The 25,081-nt window shown below is 43.9% G+C and overlaps 1 protein-coding gene across 3 annotated transcripts in view; it reads left to right on the forward strand.

Annotated features, from left to right (window-relative positions):
* Gpatch2l (G-patch domain containing 2 like) overlaps positions 1-25,081 on the forward strand; it is a 51,732-nt gene that overhangs the window by 1,574 nt on the left and 25,077 nt on the right. For all 3 annotated transcript variants that reach the window (XM_021179229.1, XM_029484626.1, XM_021179228.2), the window contains exons 2-7: positions 736-1,407; positions 13,629-13,693; positions 17,310-17,486; positions 18,349-18,428; positions 21,938-22,005; positions 23,847-23,886. In XM_021179229.1, the coding sequence (XP_021034888.1) occupies positions 746-1,407; positions 13,629-13,693; positions 17,310-17,486; positions 18,349-18,428; positions 21,938-22,005; positions 23,847-23,886 (1,092 nt within the window). In that variant the 5' untranslated portion in view covers positions 736-745. The remainder of the gene's footprint in view (positions 1-735; positions 1,408-13,628; positions 13,694-17,309; positions 17,487-18,348; positions 18,429-21,937; positions 22,006-23,846; positions 23,887-25,081) is intronic.

Here is a 25,081-nt window from a genome sequence, read left to right on the forward strand (position 1 = left end):
ATATTACTAGTACTACTATATTACTACTGCTACTATATTACTAGTACTACTATATTACTACTGCTACTATATTACTAGTACTACTATATTACTACCACCACCACCACCGCCAAATCAGTGTCATACCCTGCAGCAGTCTGTTTCTAGTAACTTTCAGGTGGCAGTTGGTGCCATGGTAGTACCAGATGTGGGCTTTCTTTTTCCCATTCTGAGTACCTGCTTGGCTCATCACAGGTCCTGTGACAATGAACATTGTAAAGTCTTCCTCATAGGTGCCGCTCAGCTCTTTCTCTCCTCCCTACCGAAACTTTTTTTTTTTTAAAAGCAGGTATCCCAGACCACAGTGTGGCCCTCCTCATGGTTGGATCGTGTCTGGGGCTCCCTGGCTCCATCATAGTGATGAAGTTGTGTGGTTGCTTTTCTCCTCCAGTGAGATACTTTCTCATGATTAGGCAACCAAGGCATATATTTAATTGGAGAAAGGAGGAGGCTCAATTTGTTTATTTTTGCTAATGTCCCGGTTGTCATCTGTTGAGCTACTAGATGTGTGGATTTCCAGTATTTAACAAGGATGGAACACCTGTTTTTGTGGTGCATGATGGTAGAGACAGTAGCAGATGAAAGAGGCCTGTTTTCTATAGCCAGGCAGAGAGCCACAGTGCCATTGTGTGCTCTATAACATGACTGGAAGTGCAGCCGGTCTTCTCAAGCATCTCTTGTGTTCTTACTTGGCAGATGCGGCCTCATGGATGAGCTGGTGCATGACCTGGCCTCAGCCTTGGAGCAGACATCTGAGCAGAGCAAGCTTGGTGAGCTGTGGGAGGAGATGGCCCTGAGCCCCAGACAGCAGAGGCGGCAGCTTCGCAAACGCCGAGGACGGAAGCGCCGGTCTGACTTTACTCACCTGGCAGAGCACGCCTGCTGCTTCAGCGAGGCCTCTGAGTCAAGTCTGGATGAGGCCACCAAGGACTGCCGAGAAGTGGCTCCGCTCACCAACTTCAGTGACTCTGATGACACGGTGGTGGCCAAACGGCACCCAGCTCTTAGTGCCATCATTAGGGGTAAGCAGCATTCTTGGCACGAGTCTGACTCCTTTACGGAAAACGCACCTTGTCGACCCCTCAGGCGCCGGCGGAAGGTGAAGCGAGTGACATCAGAGGTGGCTGCCAGCCTTCAGCAGAAGCTGAAAGTGTCAGATTGGAGCTATGAGAGAGGCTGCAGGTTCAAGTCTGCCAAGAAGCAGCGTCTATCCCGCTGGAAGGAGAATACTCCCTGGACCTCATCTAGCCATGGGCTGTGTGAATCAGCAGAGAATCGGACTTTCCTAAGCCAACCAGGAAGGAAAGAAAGGATGGAGTGCGAAGCCGAAGAGCAGAAGCACGGCTCTGACGAGAACATGTCCGAGTGGTGAGCTTCCCCTTCCTAAAGCTAGGGTTTCCGTAGCTGATGGACCCAAAGTGCAGACCCACGGCCCCTGAATGAGTTCCACTCTCTTTTATACTAGCCCTGCTAGAATTGCCTTTGCAGCCCTCTGTTAGTCAGTGGGTAGTTGATTTCTGCTTTGCAAATTGTCCTTCATGAATCTCTGTTTTGCTATGTCAAGAAGGCTGTGTGTAACAGAAATAATTTGATCCTAAAAATACTTTCAAACATCTGCCTCAACTGCATAACCAAGAATTTGTTTTAAAAAATGATCTGCTGTTCTTTATACCATTTAGTTCATACAAAGGTACTGTCATTTAGAACCAAGGTATCAGCAAGGGCTGGCACTGACAGTTGTGACAGAGAAGCCATACAGGTGCCAGGTCTAGGCAGTTTATAAATGAATACAGGCTATGTTTGCTCCTTAAGAGTCATGGCTTTATATACTTGGGGGCTATAATTCTGTTCTCTGCTAGTTTATACTTTGACTATATTGAGTGCATTTCCTTTGTGTATGTGCATGTGTATGTGTGCGCAGGTACGTGTGGAGGCCCAAGGTGGATGGTGTGTGTCTTCCTCTATCACTTGTCACCTTATTTTGGGGCCCAGTCTTTGTCACTGAACCAGAGCTCACCAATTGGCTTGACTAGGTGGCCAGCAAGCTCTGGGAATCTACCTGTCTCAGCTCTCACAGTAAGATTACAGAGGTACACTGCTATGCCTGGATTTCATCTGGGGGTTGGGGCTCCAAACTCAAGTCCTTATGCTTGCTCAGTAAGCACGTTACCCACTGAGCGAGCTCCTTAGCTTCTTGAGTTTCTCTCTATCCTTGATTCTGTCTCTGTCTCTCTCTCTATCACACACACACAAGTAAGTGTGTGTGTGTGTGTGTGTGTGTGTGCATGTGTGTGCATGTATGTGATCAAACTCAATTATCAGGCTTGGCAACAGGTGCCTTACCTCTTCACCAAACCCTTGAGTGTCTATGGCAGACGTTTAAGTTGTCTGCGTATAGAGTGGGGACTGAAAGTGACAGTGAGTCCCTTTAACCTTGTATCCCATGGGATCAAGTACTCTGATGGTTGCATGTTTAAAATGTCAGTGTAATTTTGGTAACTCACTTCTCTTCATGTCAGATCTCCTGAAAACATCAATCCTTGGTAGCTTGATACTTTTGATATGTGACCTCTCAGTGATGATGCCTTTCGTAGCTGGGGCAGTGCCTTGTGGCACACTGTAGGATGCTCAGCAGCTCTGCCATGTTGCTACCTCTCTTCCTTGTAGCTACTGCCAGGGGTGACCATGAGGTGGGTTGAGGACTGCGGGTTTGTTAAGCACTCTGGTAGGCACTGAACTGCGTGCCTGCTGGGTGTTCTTATTTAATGCTTATAGTTCTACTGTATGGTAGAACCTCATTATTTGTATTTTTAGAAGAGGAAACTAGGTTTAGAGTTTGGTTAATTTGGGAGGGTCACCTGGTGTCCAAACCGAGAGCCAAGCCTGATTTCCAAGCTCGTATTTGACCAGTTTTTGCTGCTGTTATACTTTATAGATATAGAGCAAGTACCCTTTCTTAGGACCTTATTCTTTTAAGGTTTGCACCCCCAAAGACATAAAGCTTAGGTATGCTGGGCAGAGGCTGTGGTAGGTCTTTATGTTTCCTCTTTGTACTGACTAGTTTTGTGTTAGCTTGACACAGCTGGAGTTATCACAGAGAAAGGAGCTTCAGTTGAGGAATCCATGAGATCCAGCTGTAAGGCAGTTTCTCAATTAGTGATCAAGGGGGAAAGGCCCCTTGTGGGTGGGACCATCTCTGGGCTGGTAGTGTTGGGTTTTATAAGAGAGCAGGCTGAGCAAGCCAGGGGAAGCAAGCCAGTAAAGAACATCCCTCCATTACCTCTGCATCAGCTCCTGCTTTTTGACCTGCTTGAGTTCCAGTCCTGACTTCCTTGGTGATGAACAGCAGTATGGAAGTGTAAGCTGAATAAACCCTTTCCTCCCCAACTTGCTTCTTGGTCATGATGTTTATGCAGGAATAGAAACCCTGAACAATTGGTACCAACTTCTGTATTAGTCCGGGTTCTCTAGAGTCACAGAACTTATGGTTAGTCTCTATATAGTAAAGGAATTTATTGATGACTTACAGTCTGCAGTCTAATTCAGTAGTAGCTATGAATGGAAGTCCAAGGATCTAGCAGTTACTCAGTCCCACACGGCAAGCAGGCAAAGGAGCGAGAGCGAGACTCCCTTCTTCCAATGTCCTTATATGGTCTCCAGCAGAAGGTGTAGCCCAGATTAAATTTGTGTTCTACCACACCTTTAATCCCAGATGACCTTGAACTCAGAGATTCAATCTTCTGGGGTCCATAGCCACTATGCCTCAAGATCTCCATACCAAGATCCAGATCAGAAATTTCTATCTCCCAGTCTCCAGATTAGGGTCACTGGTGAGCCTTCCAATTCTGGATTGCAGTTCATTCCAAATATAGTCAAGTTGACAACCAGGAATAGCCACTACACTCTTTTTCTGAATAATTTTAAATTTAACTTTAAAACTCTTTTTACTAACTGTATATTTTGCCATCGTATTCAGCTGTGTTACAGTTTGACTCTTGTAATTTTCTTCTAAGCTTGATTCTTTCGAAGGCCTATTTATCCAGTTTATTTGTAGCTGTTAGGTTATTTAGGCACTCTTTCTCCGTAGTCGTGCTATTATTAATCAAACAAGAATTGCTTAACTAACTTGTATCTCTTTATAATAAACCTTTTGTTGAGACATTCAAGTTGACTTCAAGATTAAGCACATACATCTTAGATTCTTAGAGTTGAGAATAGAGAATTAAGATAGCCCCTTGCAATGTTGCTTGTGACTTTTTCTCCCCCAGTTTCTTGCTAAACTGAAGTTACTGTGTGTGTGGTCCAGGTGTGGTGCTGTCCCTTCCCACCCAGGCTGTCAGGCTCTGAGTTCTGCTCACCTGAGCCCCCGGAGACACTGAAGTTGAGAGGAGTTCTTGTGAAATTCTTGTTTTCACACTGAGGAGACCTGGTTCTCTCCTGTGGGCTCCCTTCCTGGCCAGGACATCAGAGCCTTGCAGTGATAGGGATGACAAAGCCCTCGTCACTGTGAAGAAACAATGGGTAAAGTGCTAGTGTGACATTGGTCCTGTGTGAGCTATGGCTGGGAAGGACGTTAGATATTCGTGTAGTATCTAAAAGGATATTCTAATGCAGAGGCTGGATGAAGGGCTCAGCAGTTAAAAGCACTTGTTTTCAAAAAGACATGAGATCAGGTCTCAATACCTACTTTGGATGGCTTACACCTATAATCCAATACTCTCTTCTGGGGACACACATGCATACACACACACACTGTACCTTAAAGAGAGATCCTTGTGCTGTCAGTGTCCACTGTTACGATTATTGAAACAATGGACCCTAAAGAATTAAAATTTCCCAGGAGTCCCATGTTGGGGCAGGGAGAGGCTGAAATGCTAGTGCCAAGCAGAGGAGGTTCTCACTTGCTTCCCAGGAAGAGATTTCACACTTCTGAACAGCTTATCTCACAGTTAATGGGAGCATTTCCAGAGTTATTTCGTCCGAGGTGGTAACAGTGGTACAGGAAAGCAGTGGAAACCCCACAAGTTTTTCCTCTCCCCAATTTTTGGCCAAACTGTAAATAATTCCATTTTTGCTTACCAATCTCTGTTTCCTAATTTCCTTTAAAATAGTGGGGAAACTAGGTGGTAGGTTTGTGGTAATAGTAGACATGCACTGAGAAAAATTCTCTGAACTAATTACAAGGCTTAGTGCACATTCTTGTAGCCCGGCAGTTGGGAAGCAGGAAGATGAGGAGTCCAAGATTGGTCTCAGCTACGTGATGACTTTGAGACCAGCCTGGGCTATATGAGACCCTGTTTTTAAAAAGTAGGATCTAGTTTTCAAGGGAATGTTAAGTCACTCTTTGACTTTGTCTCCGTTTATCTGTAGTTACAAGGAGAAACGCTTTTGTATTTTCCCCCTAAATATGTTCTGTGGAGAGACAGTGGTCCTTACTCTTTTCCATCAGAGAGTGTCCAAACTTCCCTCAACAGAGAAGGGAATAAAATCTTATAATTTTCAAGCAGCTCTTAATTATTACTTATTTTTATTTTTTCCTACTCATTATTACTATATCGTTATTTGGAATAGGGTCTTTAACTCAGGAGGACCTTCAATTTGCAATCCTCCTGCCTCAGCTTTCTAAATGCTGGAATTAACAGATGTGTGGCCTCCCTTTTGTTTTGCTGTGGTGTTGGGGATTGAGAGCCTCATCCTTGCTGGGCAGGTGCTCTCACACTAAGCCTCACCCCCATATATTGTATAAACAAACAGGGCTAACACTAAACTGCAAATAGAAAATAGGATTTGTATATTACAGATATAAAAATATTTGGTGAGTTGGTTATGTCAAATGTCCCTACCTCCTGTTTGAAAAGAAGTACTTTCAAGAGTCCCTGAGTGGGTATTCTTTAAGGGAGCTGCTTGCAGAGCTGTGGTTCCGTCACATAGAGATCAAAGTGTTGCATTTTACTTTTCGTCAGTCATGTTGAGGGCTCTTACCAGCAGCCTTGTAAGATTACTAGTCTTGATCTATCTTGTAAAATTACTGACATAAGAAGTCCATCACTAATCCTAACCTAGTCTATGGGTAGTGTTTTAAGAAACCATATGTTAAATGTTTTGGATTTGGGAATGTCTATCTTAGTTTGGCTTTATTTCTAGTTTACTTAAATTCACTTATTACTAACAACTGAAAATTGCCAACAGCATTAAGCCTTGCCATTATTTCTTTCTGCTTTTGTCTCTCTATTCCTCATTCAGTTGTGCTCTAGTCAAGAATAGTGAGGATTTAGAAATGGGTACAACATAGTAGCTTTATTTATGCTGCATAAAGCTCAAGTTGTTACTGTTATGTCCTTCTGTGTATGTGTGGGAGTGAATGCTCAGAGATCTAACAAATCCTGTAAAGTTAGCTCCTGCCACTCTTCATTCCGCTTTTCAGAGAGTCACTCACTTACCTGTTAGGTGATGGACTTACCCGATTGCTCTGCTCTCCAGCAGTGCGTTTTTTGTGCCTCTTGAATACAGTTTAGTTCCTTTATGAGCAAATTGGACGGGTGGTGGCCCAAAGTCACATCAGGAGCCTTCCTCAGGTGATGTATTAGAGGCTGGTCTCACAGGAAAGAAAATATTCCCTTGTCCTGGAAGGCAAGTGACAGAGATGGAGTGCTAGGCCTGTCTCCTCCTTCCCCAGCCCAGGCTGACCTTCTGCAGCCCCTTGGTGCCTCTTGTTTTCTTATTTTTATAGAAAATCAATATCCCTTCTGACACAAACAATAGCTCAGAAGCAAGAATAAATGGGAGAAAGCTGAGATCTCTGTCCATCACCTCTCACTTTAACTGCCCCAAACTCTTTAATTACAAGTGTGCTTTGCTCCAGGTGTTTGTGACAGTGAAATTGCTAAATGAGGACCATTTTAACCAAAGATTGGGTGATCAATAACACTCTATAGCAGTAGCTTGTTGGATCGATAGCCTTCATTATTTCATGGTTAAGGTAAGTAGTCTCCTTTGCAAGTGGAGGCCATTAATCAGGGGTTACTGGGGCAATGGAAAGAATATCTGTAGTGTTGGAACGTTGTGCTTGTCTGTAAACAGAGGTGCCGACCGAGAGCACACTTACCTTTTCTACAGTTGGCAACAGTCCCGGAAGGTATTAGAAGGCTAACGGAGACTGCTTATATAGGCTTAGTCTGCTGGTGAACCCTTCCAAGGAGCTGGGAACTCCTCTGCAGGCACATACGAGATGACTGTATTTGCAGGTCTGTCCCTCAGGCTCTCCCTCCTGGAAAGAACTTTGCTAGGAAGTACAGAGCTAAATGGTAAATATGTCTTATTCTAAAGAGCACAAACTGGAACCCTTCTAAGGATGCCACCCCTCCCTCCCCCAACACAGGAGACTGTGCTTCTTAGTCTACCTGGTCCTGTGAAGTCACATCTTAACAGGCCTCTAAGAAACAGTTTCCATTACCTACTAGAATACTTAAAAAAAAAAAATTAAACATTGGGGCCAACCAGATGCCTCCGTGGGTGAAGCTGCTTGCTATCGAGCCTGACGGATGATGTGATTCAGCCTCTAGGACCCACGAGGTGGGAGGAAAACACTAGCCCCCTACAAACACTCCTCCCACGCATGACACGTACGCACAGCCAGTCAGTCAGACAAATGTAACCAACCATTTGCACACTCACATCATCAGCTGCCTGTCAGTGAGGTTTCCTCTGCGTTAGACTGGTGTACTGCAGAATGTCCTATGTCAGTTTACCCAGAGGGGCAAGACCCAGTATGCAAACATGACTTGAACTTTCCAGGTGATGTGTTGCTCCTTCCTTCACTTTCAACCTATAACTGAGTTTTCTGTTTGGAGTATACTTGGATGGGGAAGGCTGGCTCTCTCTGTGTGTTTTGTATTGTGGATTGGAAGCAGCTACAGGGTATTGAGTCCTGGGACGTTGAACCTCCAAGCAGATAGCTTATTATTACATGGCCAGAAAAGGAAAAAAAAAATCCCACTTTGTAGTGCATTCTAGAGCATGTAGTGTTTCATATACCTCAGTTTGTTACAAATATCTAGGGTGGGTTGGGGTGAGAGTCACACAGTGAGAGTAGGGAGATGATCCAGTGTCAGTCTGGTAGACCTGTGTGAGGTTGAAACCCCCAGTAGCCCTGGGGCTTCTTCAAAGCCTCCTCACCTCACGCCCATTGGTCAGGTGTGGATCTGGCAAAGGGGATAGGTCTGAGGCCATAGAAGTATCTGTGGGCAGATAAGAACCAGTGCCTGTGCAGACCTGGAAATAATCCTAAGACTTGACAAATAGGATAGATGAAATAAAAAAGTGCTACACAGCAAAGGAAATAATTACCAGAATCAAGATAGCCCCTAGGATGGGCGGAAGTCTGCCAGCTAGTCTCTGATTAATATCCAGAGTCTACAGAGGACTCAGAAAGTTAAACACCAGCGTAAATCAGGAAATGGACGTAGTATGTGAGCAGACAGTTCTTAAAAGAAGTACAAAATTCCAAAAAATAAGTGAAAAAAATGTTCATTATCCTTCGCTGTCAGGCAAAACAAATCAAAACTACCTTGGCATTCATTAAGTTTTACCCCAGTCAAAATGGCTGTCAGCAAGAAGTCAGGTAGTAGCAAGTGCTTGCAAGAATGGGGTTGGGAGCACTTACACAGCGTTGGAGTGTAAGTCAGTGTAGCTGCAATGGGAATTAGGGTGGAGACTCCCAAGACAACTCCTGATTCAGCTGTGCCATTCCTGGTTAGATCCCTGACAGAATTGCTGCCAACACAGAGGGAGGAGATACTTACATGCCCGTGTTTGCTGTGATACTATTTATCAGCTTAGCTGCTAGAGAAAATACTGTAGGCACAAATAATGGAATATTATGTAGCTACTAAGAAAAATGAAATCATATCATTTTCAGGAAAATGGATGGTACTGGAGATCATGCTAAATGAAGTTAGCCAGCCTCAGAAAGACAAATATCACATGTGTTTTCTCTTATCTAGAATCTAAACATTAAAAAAAAAAAAAAAATTCATGGGCTGGAGAGTTGGCTCAGTGGTTAAGACAAAGTTCAGACAAAGTTCTCTGCTCTTCTAGAGGTCCTGAGTTCAATTCTCAGCAACCACATGGTGTCTCACAACCATCTGTAATAAGAGCTGATGCCCTCTTCTGGTGTGTCTGAAGAGAGCAATGGTGTACTCATACAGAAAATAAATAAGTAAATCTTTAAAAAAAAAATCACAAATCAGTGGGGTAGCCATTTGGGAAGAGGAAGGAGGCAGGAGACAGCATGGGAGGGGAAGGTGGTCATAGGAGGGGTGGGTAGGAGCTAGGTATGTGGCATGCACGTGTGCTCACATAATGAAATGGGATATTTTGCACAGTGATGTATCCTAAAAGCACACTGGAACATGAAGTCTGAGGAACTGGATTAAATTCTGCTCAGTTTCATATATTATAAAAGAAATATTACAAATAATTTGGGACATGTTCACTTAAACAAGAGGCTTTTGGACACATTCTGTAGAGTAAGGGAAGGGGGAACATTCTTCTCAAAGTTGAGTGGAGGACAAATCAGGAAACACAGAACATTCTGATCTAGGGCACAGATTTGGAAAGCAGACAAAGTTCACAGGAAAGCTATAAGGACATTTAAAGTATAGTTAAAATTACAAAACCAGGGATAGTTGAGTTGATGACATAGAAACCGTCAAAGTCTTCCTAGAATGCAGATGGAAGAGATGTTGGTGAGAGGACAGCAGGTGTGGGGGACAGGGATTAGAGGCGCAGTCTGTGAGCATTGTCCCAAGGAAGATGTGAAGGTGTTGGAAAAGGAGTTAGGAGATACAACTGTCGGGAAAAAAAATTCCTCAATTAAAAAAGAGAAACTAAAAGTTTTAAAGGGAGAACTAGTGAAAGCAATCCTCTCTCCATACATGTTCTGGCATGTTTTTATGTTCTGCATTGGTAGTCTTTGGGACCAGGTATGAAGGCAGATTCTAGAAGGAAGAAAACTACCATGGCCTTTATCCTCCGTGATAAACGTGAGGGCTGTGTTTGCTCGCATTATTTTGAGGAGAAAAGTATTGTCTCTTGTTCTGGATTTTACACATAGAAAAGATACATTTTATGTGGAAAGGCAGCCGAAAGTTTTAGAAATGGGGGCTAGAGAGATGACTCAGTGGTAAAGAGCACTGGCTGCTCTTCCAGAGACTTAAATTTGATTCCCAGCACTCACATGGTGGTTCACAACCATCTGTAACTCCAGTTCCAACGGCATCTGACACCTGCTACTGGCAGGCACTAGTCACACACAGAGTACACAGACGACTACATATAAGCAAAACACCCATACACATAAACAAGATTTTAAAAAAGCCTCAGAAATATAGGCCTGTTAGATAGGTAAGATACACATTAAAATGATGGATGGGCTCCTCTGAGCTCAGTGCCAGCCTAGATTAGCTAGCATACTGCCCAACTCTTTAGTCCCTTTCTGTTCATGATCATGTGGCCTGGAGAGGCTGCTGTCTGCATAAACTCACTACCATTCTAACTCACAGGACTAGTCTGGAATTGGAGGCGGAGCTGTCTGAGTGACCTTTGTGGGGATCAGGTTCATGATGATGTGCAGTGCAGAGGCCCCACCTCTGCCCAGAAGCATGGCAGAAAGCAGGTGGGAAGAGCAGGAGTGTCTCTGGGCAACATGGAGGGAACACGGAGACATTTTTCTCCCTTTTTTTTTTCTCCTAGATTCTAAAATATTTTTAAAGTTTTTGTTAAATGCATTTTTTTTTACTTATTTTGAATAGTTAACCTAAAAGCTTTAGTTTTTCTGATAATAATAAGTCATAAATTTCTGTTTAGTTTTAAATATATGAAAGTTATGTGTAAGAGATAAGTTCTTGAGCCAGGCGTGATGGTGTACGCCTTTAATCCTAGCACTCGGGAGGCAGAGGCAGGCAGGAGGCCAGCCTGGTCTACAGAGTGAGTTCCAGGACAGCCAAGGCTACANCTGGTCTACAGAGTGAGTTCCAGGACAGCCAAGGCTACACAGAGAAACCCTGTCTCAAAAAAAAAAAAAAAAAAAAAAAGAAAAGAAATAAGGAAATAAGTTCTTTTTAAACTTTTTGGTTAATAAATAGCAACAAACCTTTGTGCTAACAACAGTTTAGTGTGTGTGTGCATGTGGGTGTATGTGTGTGTTGTATGCATATGTGCACTCAGATGTGCACCCCTGGGTGTGAAGGACATTGGGTGTCTTCCTGTCTGTCTGTCTGTCCCCTTCGTCCTTTGATCTCCCACCGACACTGGAACTTTGTGATTTTCTGTTAGGCTGTCTGGATAGCAAGCCCCTGTGGCACTTCTGCCTCTCTCTTCACTATATATGCCTTCCGAGGACTATGGCGGTATACGTGCACTCAGTAATGAGGCCCGGGCTTCTCTCTCCAGAAGAGGAGGGAGAAGATTGGAGGCATTGCTAAATGACCCTGAGAGGGATACAGAAATGTCTCCAGTTGAGAATGACTGCTGATGTTCCTCTGCTGAGATTGGGTTTTCACTTCATTGGCTCAGCTTTATATAATAACATGGGTTTCAAATTGAGAAAATGAAATAAAACCAAACGATTGATTTTTCCTATAGAATAAATATCCACAGATTTAAAACTGAGACCTTGTGTTTATTTGAAATGATAACCTTTAATTCTCCCAAAAGCACATACAGTTCCTTTTCAGAATTTGGAAAGAGCAACATTCAAAGACAAAAGCAGGCCTGTCACAGTGGCTGCGGGTTACAGTGCTGGGCTGGCAGTGATTGAGATGGTGGCAGTAGGCGAGCGAGCGGTATCAGGCAGTTTATTGGGCTCATTCCTGTGATACACGCTTATGTGGATGTGGATCCTGTGCCCAATCATCTGCTCCACTGAGAGAGCCTCTAATTACAAGGAGGCTCTGGTGGACGCTTAGATGGATGGATGTGGGATAAAGGAGAGTGCCACTTGCAGAGTGTAAGTGACAAGTGGGTGCCAGCCACCTTTTAATTCTAATAGAATGTGGGTGGGAGGATCAATCTTTAGAGGAGCTGCTAAGGCAGCTTTCCTTACAGTTGTGTTATTTCGTTTGGATGTGCTTCAGTAGCTTCTCCAATAATGCTGCAGTAATTAGATCATACAGTTGGTGGTCCAAAATTCTGCCTCTAATTTTGTGTCTCATTTAAAATGGTGATCATGCTGCTCAATGAAAGATGGAAACTTTTTCTTTTAGTAGAAAGCGTTGTAGAGGAGTGTGGGGTCAGTGAGATGGCTCAGTAGGTAAAGGTGCTTGCTGCTGTGCGTGATGATCAGAGTGCAGTCTCTAGGGTGCACATGGTGGAAGGCAGGCGAGAACCCACTCCCAGAAGTTGTCCTCCGACTGTCACACAAATGTACATCCACATCTACAGCAGTGAGTGAGTGAGTCAGAGAACTCACCTCCGGATCTGCCTCAGACCACCTCTGCATTTCTTTTTATCCTCCTATGAATCCTTTAGAGATTTTTTTTTTTTAGCTGTTAAAGGGGATGCTTTTTCTCTTGCCATGAGGTTAAACTCCAGACGTGCACTATCCCTTATCAATTGAGGAGTATTTGTCTTTGGGAAGCACTCTCCTACTTATTCATCTCTCTCTCCTGTTAGCTTGACTAGGAGTATTTATCAAATGCATTGTTTAAATTGCCATTGAGATGCCCCTGTTGGTTTGGGTGTGATTCCAGCAGTGTCTAGTAAACACGGAGCAAAGGCTTCCTCAGTGGAACTCTGGGCTAAGGCGGAGAGGGTCTCTTCCCTTCACCTTTCTGTTGGAAATGTCTTTATTCTCTTATTTTAGGATTGGATGGGGCGGGGGTGTTGTAATGTTGCTAGTGATTTGAAATTAATGGGAAGAGATTTGACAGATGTCACCTCCTTAGTTTTTTAACATTAAAACTGTGGACCATCGTCACCTCAGAGTCGACCTTACTCTGCCGTGAGCCAGCGGTGTCTGAGGGCTCCAGGCTGTGCACTCTATGCTTACCTTTATGGATGAGTGCAGAAGCCCTGGGTGGTGCGTAAATGAAACGAGTGCACATGGCTACCTCCAATAACACTTTATGTACATTGAAATTTGAATTTTATGGGTTTCTACATGTCAGAAAACACTCACTTTTGAGTTTTTTTCCCCAACCACTGAAAACTGTAGAAACCATTTGCCGGCATCTGCACTCTGCTGCATAGGTAAGCACTGTGGCAGAGAATAGACCAGCCACAGAGCCCTCCTGCTCCTGGGCCGGAGCAAGAGAAAGGAGAACAGCCTAGTGCTTGCAGCTCCCTGGGGCTTTTACAGAACAGTGGCTTTAAGTCTTTTGAAACTAGTTTAATATGTAAGAGTTTGAGCTTTCTTCTCTCACCTTTTGAGGGCAGGATGGATAAACTTTACTTGTGTCTTCTGTGTGAAATGTATGTACCAGATTGGCTAATGGGCTGAAGTGGAGTTACCGAGACAATTGGAATATTTCCATTTGAAAATAATTTTTGACCGGAGTTGCTGAGTTGCCTTGTCTTTTCTTTCTCCCCAGTGACACGAGCAGTGTGTGCAGCAGCAGTGACACGGGGCTCTTCACCAATGATGAAGGACGGCAAGGTAATCTTAAAGTGATAATGGGTTAATGCTGTTAAAGACTCTTAGCTTTTAATTTTTAAATTATATATACACCTGTGTGTCTGAGTGTAGTGCAGTCACCCACTGAGACCAGAAGAGGGCGTCAGATCCCCTTGGGGCTGAAGTTCGGCCATTGTGTGAGCCACCTGGTCTAGGTGCTGGGAACCAAACTCTGGTCCTCTGGAAGACCACTCTCTTAACTGCTTAGCTATTTCTCCAGGTCCCTGGCAAAGTACTCCTGATTCCAGCTTTGGGACTCTGTCTCAGTGATTGATTCTGATGACTGTGGAGTGACTTATTTATGGTGTATGAATTTTCACTTGGGGAATTGTGACAATTTCACATTTTCTGAGCTGCTAGAAATGAAATACATTTGGAGTTGGTCTCCAGAATCTGGTGTTTTTACAGCCCCTAGAGTGGCTCTTACATAGTAGATTATCACTGAGAATCACTGCTCTGCGGGATCAGAGCATCAAGGCTGAGCTTGGGAAAGTTCTTTTAGTTACAACCAATAATATTCTGATATGTAATTTTTATTTACTTATTCTTTCTTTATTTTTTTTAAGATTTATTTTATTTATATGAGTACACTGTAGCTGTCAGACACACCAGAAGAGGGCATCAGATCCCATTAGAGATAGCTGTGAGCCACCATGTGGTTGCTGGGAATTCAACTCAGGACCTCCAAGAGAGCAGTCAGTGCTCTTAACCTCTGAGCCATCTCTCCAGCCTAATATGTAATTTTTTTTTTGGGGGGGGGACATATTTGTATTTTTACTGAGAGATAACTTTGACATTATTTACGTTTAAATGCCTGAAGATTATTACAGTCATGTGAATAAATCCTGTAGTGTCCTAGGTGAATATTTAATAAATGTCTTTAGAAGTCACCATGTGGAGCCGGGCATGGTGGCGCACGCCTTTAATCCCAGCACTCGGGAGGCAGAGGTAGGGGGATTTCTAAGTTTGAGGCCACCCTGGTCTACAAAGTGAGTTCCAGGACAGTCAGGGCTATACAGAGAAACCCTGTCTCGAAAAAAACCAAAAAAAAAAAAAAGTCACCATGTATCCACTTAAATATGCATTTTATTTCCCTGAAGAAACCCTGATTTATAGTCCTTATCTGAGTGTGTACATGTACGTGTGTGCAAGTGTATGTGTGTGTCTACACATACACACTCTTGTTCCTTGTACCTGTTACCTCATGATTTTGTTTGTTTTTAGATGTTTTAAATTTTATGTATATGAGTGTTTTGCCTGCATGTATGCAACATGTACCATGTACGTGCTTAGTGCCCTTGTAGGTTAGAAGGTGTTGGATCCCTGGAACTGAGTTTTGTAGATGGCCATGAGTCAGCACGTGGGTGCTGGGAACTGACCTCAGGTCCTCTGTAAGAGCAGCAAGTGCTCCTAACTGCTAAGACGTCTCTCTAAGCTCTGCTTTTTAAAACAATGCTTATTGTGTCATATATTTTTGTGCTTTCCTTTGAATGAGTCCACAGCTTGGAATTATTGTTTTTATATATTTACTTATTTTATTTTTTGTGTATGTGTGTTTGTGCCTGAGTGTATGTATACGCACCATAAGGGTACATGGACCTGAAAAGACATCAGATCCCCTGGAACTAGGGTTGTAGGACAGTTGTGAGATGCCATGTAGCTGCTGGGGACTGAACCCAGGTACTATGCAAGAGCAGTAAGTGATTCTAGCCCTGAGTCATCTCTCCAGACCCCTTAGACACTGCCTGGAATGTAAGAGCCCCTGTTAAGTTGACAAACGTGGGTAAGTGTGAGGCAGGATGCAGTGAAACCACCGAATTAGACTACTCCATGGGTAGGAACCCTATGTAGTAGGGTCACACTGCCAAGGCTGTCTCTAGGATCTCCCGGGAGGCAGAGAGAAACAAAATGGCAGGGCAGCGTGAGGAGTTTGCATGGTGGTCTCCCTAAGTCTCTTCTAGCTCAGTGAGTTGTTACCCCAACCCCCCAATTTGTTTTTGGTTTTTTTGAGAGAGGGTTTTTCTGTGTAGTTCTGGCTGTCCTAGAACTCACAGAGTTCTTCCTGAGGGATTAAAGGAGTGTGTCACCATGTCCAGCTACAAGTCCTTTTAAAAATGTTTATTATTGGATCATGAGTGAACTGTAAGAACCAAAATTCTGAACTAATTCATTGTCAGAAAACATAACCTAATGGGTTTGCACCTTGCCGTGCATGTGCTGAGAAAGCTTCTGGATAAGATGGAGTGGACATGTCAACTTTATAAACTAGCGTAGACACTGTCCTGAGCCTCCTATGTCATTGGCTGGTTGTAGAATAGTGCTCTCACATTGTGCTCCCCATACACTCAGCTTCATGAGGGAACTTGCTTGTATTTGGTTCAAATCAGAATCAGAAACTTTGTCTGGCATGTGTCTTCCTTCCTGTCTGTCACATCACCTCACTTCCCCACATCCTGGTTTCAGCAAGCCCTCTGTGCTTCTGATGCTTGCTGAGGCTTGGGAATTCTTGTTTCTGAGCGAGACAGCTGTTTGCAGCATATGTTTATAGTGAGACACGGTTATACACCAAAGAGCAGCTTCTTTAGTGTTTGGTGGTATAGCTGCTATTTGCAGGATACAGGTCTCACTGCCCCCTTGGAAAGTTGCACATTAATTCTAAGAGTCATTATTATTTTGGGTGTCAGTGGGGAGGTGGGATCTGGTGTGTGAGAGGATGAAGGCAACATGAACTCTAGTTACTGCTGTAATATCTTACTGTACTCCTGTAGTCTGGAAAGGGGATGGCATGTCTTGTTGCTGGTAGGAATACACTGTAGTGGAAACTGAGCTGTTGTTATTGTAGCTAGTTGGAAGTTTGAGCCCAGAGTTTGAATGTATGGGTTAGTCGGGATCCTAATGAACAGCGTGGGCTCGGGCAAATGACGTAGTTCTTGAAAAGCCTTAGGGAGTTTTATTGCTTGTTACTGTGGTTGTGTTTTTTTCCTGGAAGCTTGGATTTCTAGTTCAGAATTGTTTTCTGTCCTGTCAAATGAGATACCAAGGCTAAAACAAAGTGTGGGCATTCTTTACTGATCTATTATGATAAAATGTAAATATATAATACCCCCACCCCAGCAATAACAGCTAATTTTTGGATTGAGGAACATTCATGGCTTTGAACTTTATTTATTTACACCATGGATAATGGTCGGGAACACAGTTTGTTTTTTATGGAAAGTACCTTAGGCTTTGTCAAGTTCTGGATTCAAATTCTGATTTCATTTACTAGCTGAACCCCAACTTTTGGGAATTAATTGCCTCACTATTACTTGGAGCTATTGTGTGTTTTGGAAGAGATAAATTATTTGCGGGTTTTACACATGGATTCTGGAGGGCATGAGGCTAGATCTTAGCTTTTACAGTGTAAGTGCTGAAAACAGACCGCCATCCATGAGCAACAAAGTTGATGCCTCAGTTTTCATCTTGCTGTGCTCCAAGAGGGACTGGACAGCTTCTTTTGCACCTTGGCTTACTTGAAAGTATCCCAACTATGGCGCTGAGAAACTCCTGGCATTTGGATTTTATCATGACAGCTCAGGACACGATCTGTTTGCTTTAGGAGATGATGAACAGAGCGATTGGTTTTATGAAGGAGAATGTGTCCCCGGATTCACTGTCCATAATCTTCTGCCCAAGTGGGCTCCTGATCACTGCACTGAAGTAGAAAGGATGGACTCCGGCCTGGATAAACTCTCAGACCCCACGTTCCTTTTACCTTCCCGGCCAGCTCAAAGAGGTGAGTGTGGAGACGATGAAAGTCCAGGGCATCGCTTTATCTTCCCGGTGGGAAGACGCAGCGTGCTCTGCCTGAGCACTTGCACACCTTTGACCATGCATTGCTCTCTGAATCGTGGAGTTAACTCAGGGTTCTACGGGATTCAAGGGTGAGTCTCAAAGCTCAGAGTTCTCTTCTCCTAAGTCAGTCCATGTAGGTTCTTGGGACGCATCACCAGTGTGTGCTGCATTTAGGAAGCCTGGCATCAGTCGCAGACACATATCATGGCAATGCTGATGCATTACTTTTTGAGTGCTCATTGGAAGCTTGGAAGCTTGGCTCTTACAAGGGACAGGCTTTTGTAAGGATGTTCACATGCAAGAAATGATGGCATTTTTAAGTGGATGGTTTAAAAATACTTCTTTAAATGTAATTGTTTACATTTACGATCCTCTTAGTGTGTATTTTGACACAAATGCATATCAGCTTTTTTTCAGTTCTAAAGTAGCAGAATGGAGTGGAAATGGCCCATGACAGGGGACAGAAATGTGATGGTACTTCTATTTTAGTTAGCTCCATACTCGTGACCAAGTCATTTCACTCTTAGGAATGTCAGAACCATTGCCTAAGATGTGTGACAAGGAAGAGGACTGGTGTACAGGTTTCTTTAGCCGAGTACATTTAGGACTCTCAGGAAGTGACAATCAACCATTGTCTACTTAGCATGGCTCACCTGCCATCATACTGCTCAGGACAAAGATATGGGCACAGTAAGTCTTTGTCAGATAGGCTTGTGAGGATGCTGGGGTAAGGGTTCCAGTGTGTTAAAACATCTGTGCTCACGTATCTTGTGCATTCAATAACTGAGGCCTTCTTTCCACAGGATACCATGGTCGTCTGAATCGGTTGCCAGGAGCTGCAGCTCGTTGCCTCAGGAAGGGGCGGAGAAGGCTGCCTGGGAAGGTGACAGATTTCATAGTTTCTCCTGTGCTGTGGGAAGGTGGTAGTCCCCATGGGATTTGCATGCCCTACTGACAATTGAAGGCATCACAAGACTTTCTGGAGTAAATGAAACCAACTGAAATGTTCTGGGAATTGAGAAGGGGTAATGACCATTATGTGGGATTTGAATGGCTACAAACGTGAAAGAGAAGCACTTTAGAAGTTCTGACCAAGCAAACATCCCCTGTAGCTTCCATTGTGTGTAAACCTGCTGGCTCCATCTCTCTTTCCTGCACTTGTGACTAATCCTATATTATTGCATACGTTAAACAATCTCTTTTGACTTCTTTACAACTCCTGAAATCAGGAGTGTGTTTTTATCCTAAGATGACTTTTTGTCCTAGAATTGATGTAAAGGATGCAACAGTAAACACACAGAAACAAACAACCCCTCCCCCACGTGAACAGCACTAAGCTTGCTTTGCAGAAGTATAGGAGCTCCTTGTAATGTTCTTCTTTTAAAATTGAATTTATCTTATTATTTTTAGGTCTCTATGAAGTCCACACTGGCCTAGTACTTGCTTTGTGTCTCACTTGCTCTGTGGCCTTCGATTTGAAATGATCCTAACTCCCTGAATCCTAGGATTATAGGCATGCCCCTAGCGCTTGACCTAATTTGTATTCCAGCTTGGAGACTGAGAAGTAGGCTAAGGCAAAGGGTCCTCATTCAGGCAGGGGACCACAGTAAGGAAGAGTTTGTCAGGCACTCAGAACACCTGCTACAAGGTTGTCTGTCTGCCAAGCCATGCATGTGGTTGTCGGTCAGTCTTCTGGCTGCTGCTTTGTACTGTAGTCTACCCAGAGGACAAATTTCTGAAGCTTAGGACATGGAAAAAGAAAAGAAAAGAGAAGAAAAGAAAAGAGGTGAGGTTAATTTGTGTATATTGACTACAGAGGACGACTTGCAGAAGTCTCTCCTCCTTCCACCATGTGGATCCTAGGGATTGAACTCAGGCCATTAGACTTGGCAGCAAGGCCTTTAGTTACGGAGCTACCTCTCCAAGCAGATCGTATTTCTTACCTTTGAATTATGGCTCCAGTCTCTAACTGGAGACACATTTGATCATTGAAGGAATCACACAATGTTTCTTTTGACGTGCTCCATTTACAGACCATGGACCCTCACTGTGCTGCTTAGGGAGTGCGTCTGTGTAGATGGGGTTAAGGATGGTAGGAGATGCTCTGCCGTAGAGGACAGTGGGAAGGTTTCGCTTCCCCTTCTGTTGAGCAGCAGAGTCCTGTTCTCCCCACCATCTGCTGCCTTGCTTTAGGCTCATATAAAGTAAGAGCCTTCTGCTTCCTGGAAGTGAGTTCGTTCATCTTGAAGGGTCTCTTCAGTGTGCCTGGGAGGAACCTAGGGTTTACTGGATGTGCAGCTAATGATCTCAAGTGAATAGGGCGATACGCACTTGTTTAATTCCTCTTCATCACCTTAAAGGGAGCTCTGTCATTTCTAGCAGAGGTCACCGCTCCCTCCCCTCCCCAGTCCCTCTCCTCTCTTTCTAAACTGTAATCATAAATAATGAGTTTCATTCACAGTTCCCTGCCAGTGAGCTGCTAATTACATAAAGTACTGCTTGTAATTTACACAGTAATAAACTGTAAATTTAAATATTACGGCATTTTAAGTTAATAATTTTTCTGCTTTAATAAATAGCTCATTTTTCACCCATCTTTTCCCTTGGCCCCTCTACCATTCTCTGTCTCTGACCTGGAGCCATAGCCAGAGGATAAAAAATTAGTGTGTATGGGCCTTCCACTTAGCTCTGCCTCTGTTTAGAATCTGACCTCAAATTAATTTTTCTAAAGCTGGTGCTTCTACTGAAGTGTGTTTCCTACTCTTCAGGTTAATTCATACACACAGTTGAATACAAACAACATCTGCCAAGATACAGATGTGTTTGAGTAGTGCTGACACTCATGCCTCTGACGTGACCTGTCACCTTAGCACTTACTCTGGGCTCTGTGTGGGTTGCTGTGGCAATATCATGTAAAAGTGTTACAGTTACAGGAGGAGAGTGCCTGCGCTCTTCAGTGGAGGTGACTGCTTGCTGTGGGGTTACAGTATGCTTTCACACTGCAGTCCGTAGAGCCCCAAATGTAAGAGTCAGTTCATACAGCCTTCTGCTTTGACTTTGATGTGCAAGGGACAGAACATGGTGATGATTCTTGTGGTTTTTGTTTCTTGTGGTGGTAGGGATTGAATTCAGGGCCTGCCTTGTGCATTCTAGGCAAGCACTCTGCTATTGAACTTTGTGTGTCCAGCCTGGCTGATTATTTTTCTAAGTAGCAGTTCTGTAACACGTATTTAGCGCACAGATATTTAGGCTTCGCCTGTGGTGTTGTTGAGCCTCAGTCAGATAGTTCATGGAGCTGAGTGTGTTCTTCTGTTCAAATCTGGCTCCTGTTGTTGAGTTTGGTGACATAGACCTCCATTCTCAATACTTGGGAATCTGGAGCAGGCTTTGAACAAGACCAGCTTTATCTACATAGTGAAACCATGCCTCAAAACAACAACAAAAGTGAGTCTTCTGAAAAAGCTTTTCTATTCTTTATACTTTAGTACTATAGTAAGTATTAGTATATTAGTACTCCTGGAAGTATTCCTACATTAAAATTACATACACATGCAAACAATAAACAGTGTATATACATGTTGAAACATCACTTTATATTAGTTTTATATTTCACTTATGTGCCAATCAAAAAATAAACTTATGGCTGGAGAGACAGCCCAAGCTGGTGAAGCGTTTCTAGAGAACTTGAGTCTGTTCCCCACCCATGTGAGGGGGGGAAAAAGCTTCAGGTGTGGTGGCATGCTTGTAATTCCAGCACTGGGGAGATGGAGACAGGGAGAGACCCGAAGCTCACTAGCCAGATAGTCTAGTGTGTATGGTAAGCTCTGGCTAAGGTGTAGACAATGCTTGAAGAATGATACTGGAGATGGTTCTCTGGCTTCTGTACACATACATACTCATGCATGCTGGAGATGGGCCTGGATTCTGTACATACACACACACATGCATGTTGGAGATGATCCTAGATTCTGTACATACATACACTAACACATGCTGAAGATGGTCCTCTGGCTTCCATATATACTCTTACACATGCCTATACACGTGTACAGCCCCACATATTTACACAAAGCTAAATTTAAAACAGAATAAACCCCAAGTCCAACAAACAGTATTTATAACAGCCTTTTTAAAGGCTTTTTATTTATATTTGGATCAGCAGAGAATAGCTAGGTAGTATATAATACTTCTAAGATATATTCACATAAAAAACAGTTACTGTTGATTTTTAAGGTTGACATAAACTTGAGGCTGCTTGGCTGGCTTAGTTAGGAGAAACTTGAGCTTGGGGACAGCTTGCGTTGTCCACATTTGCTTGTGTACTTAGATGACACTCTTGTTCTTGTCCTCTCAGCATGTGCTTAGATGACACTTTTCTTCTTGTCCTCTCAGGAGGCGAGCATGAGCAGCCTGGGGACTGAGAGGATCAGCCATACCATCAGTGACCCCCGGCAGACAGAGTGAGTGGCTGAGCACCCCGCCCACCGGCTGGCCTAGCCTGCACCTTGGAGATGGAGGCAGAGGAGGCGTTTATAAAGCAACCTTGATATTAGACTTGAGAGCCGCAAGAGGAGATCGTAAAGATTAGTGCTTCCTAGCAGTTAAGATGGCTGAAGTCAGGCTGGCAAGATGGCTCCCAGGCTAAAAGTACCTGCTCCCGTGTGAGGACCGGAGTTCAGTCCCAGAGTCCTTGGGGAGAGAAAAGAACCACCTCTACAGACTGACCCCATGGGTGCTGTGGCACACACACTAACAAACAAGATTTAAGATAGCTAATGCCCCCAAATTATGAGAATGGTTTCCTTTTCCCTTCTAGATTAGTGTTCATTTTGTTGTCTGTTATATTTCTAGGTGTCCTCCACTAAGATGCCATGTTTTATTTTATTTTATAGCCAGGTTTGTTGGGAAGCTGCCTCTGGCGAGTTCACTGGCCCTAAGGATTGAGGAGGTCAGGGGAGTTGCCCTGGGAGAGAAGAGGGGAAGGGGAAGAGAAAAAGAGAAAAGGCGAGCGCACAGAGAGGAGGGGAAGAGGAGCAAGATGCCATGTTTTAAATGCATTTTTCACTTTTAAAAGTTTTATTTTAATGGAGTTAGGGGAAGGAGTGAGTTGCTGAAGGAGTTTGCAACCCCATAGGAAGAGCCACAGTATCTACCAACCAGATGCCCCCCAGCTGCCCGCTCTGAGCTTCCAGGGATTAAACCACCAACCAAGGAGTACACATGGAGGGACCCATGGCTCCAGCCACATATGTAGCAGAGGATGGCCTTATCTAGCATCAGTGGGAGGGGAGGCCCTTGGTCCTGTGAAGGCTTGATGCCCCAGCATAGGGGATGCTAGGGTGGTGAGGTGGGAGTGGGTGAGGAAGCACCCTCATAGAAGCAGGGGGGAGGAGGGTGGGAAACCAGAAAGGGGGATAACATTTGAAATACAAATAAATAAAATAACTAATAAAAATTTCAAAAAAATTTTTTTTTGTTTTAAATAGTCATTTAAAACAAAAGCTGATTGCTTCTGTTCTCCTTTAGACCTCTTTAAGGAGAAATCTTTTTGTCCTTGTTACCACGGTGAATACAGTGGGAAGCCCAGATGTAACTATTCAGGAGTCGCCCGCCTTTCTTGTAAAAGCTTCATCTCCCAAACAGCGGCTCTGCTCTGTGTTTTTCCTTCCTGCTGGGTCTTGTGTGGCAAAAATTTAAATATTTGCTGAATAAATTCATACATATTGGGGCTGGAGAGAGGGTTCGGTGAATCAAGCATAAGGACTTGAGTCTGGGTCCCCAGCACCCACATATGCAAGCAGGCAGGTGTGGCGGGCCTGCCTGTAAGAGCAGCACTTGAGAAGTAGATCCCAGGGCAAGCAGGCTAGCAGTGAGCTCGAGGTCAGTGAGAGATCGTGGCTCAGTAAATGAAGTGGAAACTGATCCAGCAAGGTGCCAGGCATCAACCTCTGGCCAGGTGCAACCACATGTGCACCTGTGAACTTACACAACTGCAGACACATACACATGCCATACACACCTGCACACGTGCCAAAGCCCCACATTTGTATATGCTAAAGCATCTTATTCCTTACAAGCCGTGGTCAGCACCCATGTCTCACCTAGTCTAGTTTTGGAGTTAGAGCCCTCTTCTGACTGTACAACCGAGATAAGGGCTGTCAGGCTGTAGTCAGGGTTACTTCACCCATGGCCAGTCTCCCAGTCCTTCTCCGTCCTTGCTGCAGCGCCCCCTACCCCGTTCTCTTCATGCGCACTTTCCTAGCACCTCTTACCGTCATCTTTCCTGTTATTCTCTCCTTAGTTTCTGGTTACCATCAGCTGGGAAAAGGGAACGGAATCAGGTAAGATCACTCTTCGTGGCCATCTTTATCATTCAGTTTCCTCTTCTTTAGAAAGGCTAGAGCATTGGCTTCTGGTTCTCCTTCCGTTTCTGCTTGTGCACACGAGGTGAGTAAGATTCCTGAGAGCTGTGTTCCTCGACTGCCACACGCTCATCTCCGAGAACTGTAGCCAGTTCTCTCTTGGGTTCCACTGCAAATGTCAGTTTCTTACTAGTAACACACATTTCAAGGGAAGCCTGGGTTGATTTTGGTTTATTAGTCTTTTTTTTCCCTGGCTCCTCCTTTAGGGGGACCCAGATATTTCAGGCCTTTGAGTGGTATCCATGATTTAAAAACGACTCATCGTAGTGGTCATGGTTATTTTTATAGAGGCTTGAACTGTTTTCAGTACAGGGATGGGGTTGCTTTACCTCAGTGAAATTGATGGAAACTGATGGGGGAAAGTTCTTAGACTTCCTCTTGCTCCTTGCTTGGTGGGTGGCCTTTTTGGCTACTACTTAGTAGCGTATTATGTTACACAGTTCACACTTGGAAAGTTCACTGTGAAGTTGTTGGTTCACAGTTAACGAGAACAGTATGGAAGATAAAAACCAAGGTGTGTTGATGAGGTGATTCTAGGTAATGAATCTTAAGTTACATATTATAATAAACATTAGAAAAAGTGTAATCGCTATGTCAGGCTTACTCTGTGGAAACAGCAAAGTTGAGTGTGAGTAGATAAACAGTAGTGCAGGTCGTGGGCAGGCAAGGAAGGGGTCGTGAAGGTGGCTGGCATGCAAGAGACTCGGGACTGTTAAGCTAGAGTGTGGATCATATTTGCTTCAGAGCATGCAGAGGCAGAAGGGGACTTGTGGCCATCACTTGCTCCACGTTAGTGATGTACAGTAAACAACATGCACCATGAGTCTCAGCTATTTTCCTAAGTTGCAGAGCAGTGAATACCAGTGTCACTTCTGTTCTTTTAAAGTCCATTTCAATTACCACTCTTTCTCTCTTAAGTCGTTAAATTACCCATTTTTCAAAGGAATGCTTAGTGTGGGACAAAGTGCAGTGCAGTGTACACAGTACCCCATTTGATCCTCAGTGCTTTGTACACAGTACCCCATTTGATCATCAGCCTCATTTTTGGGTTTATAGTTTTGATGCTGAGGATGTCCTGCTAACACACGCACTGAACTCTTCACCTTCTCTCAGT

The sequence above is a fragment of the Mus caroli genome, chromosome 12, assembly GCF_900094665.2.
Source record: "Mus caroli chromosome 12, CAROLI_EIJ_v1.1, whole genome shotgun sequence".
Lineage (NCBI taxonomy): Eukaryota > Metazoa > Chordata > Mammalia > Rodentia > Muridae > Mus > Mus caroli.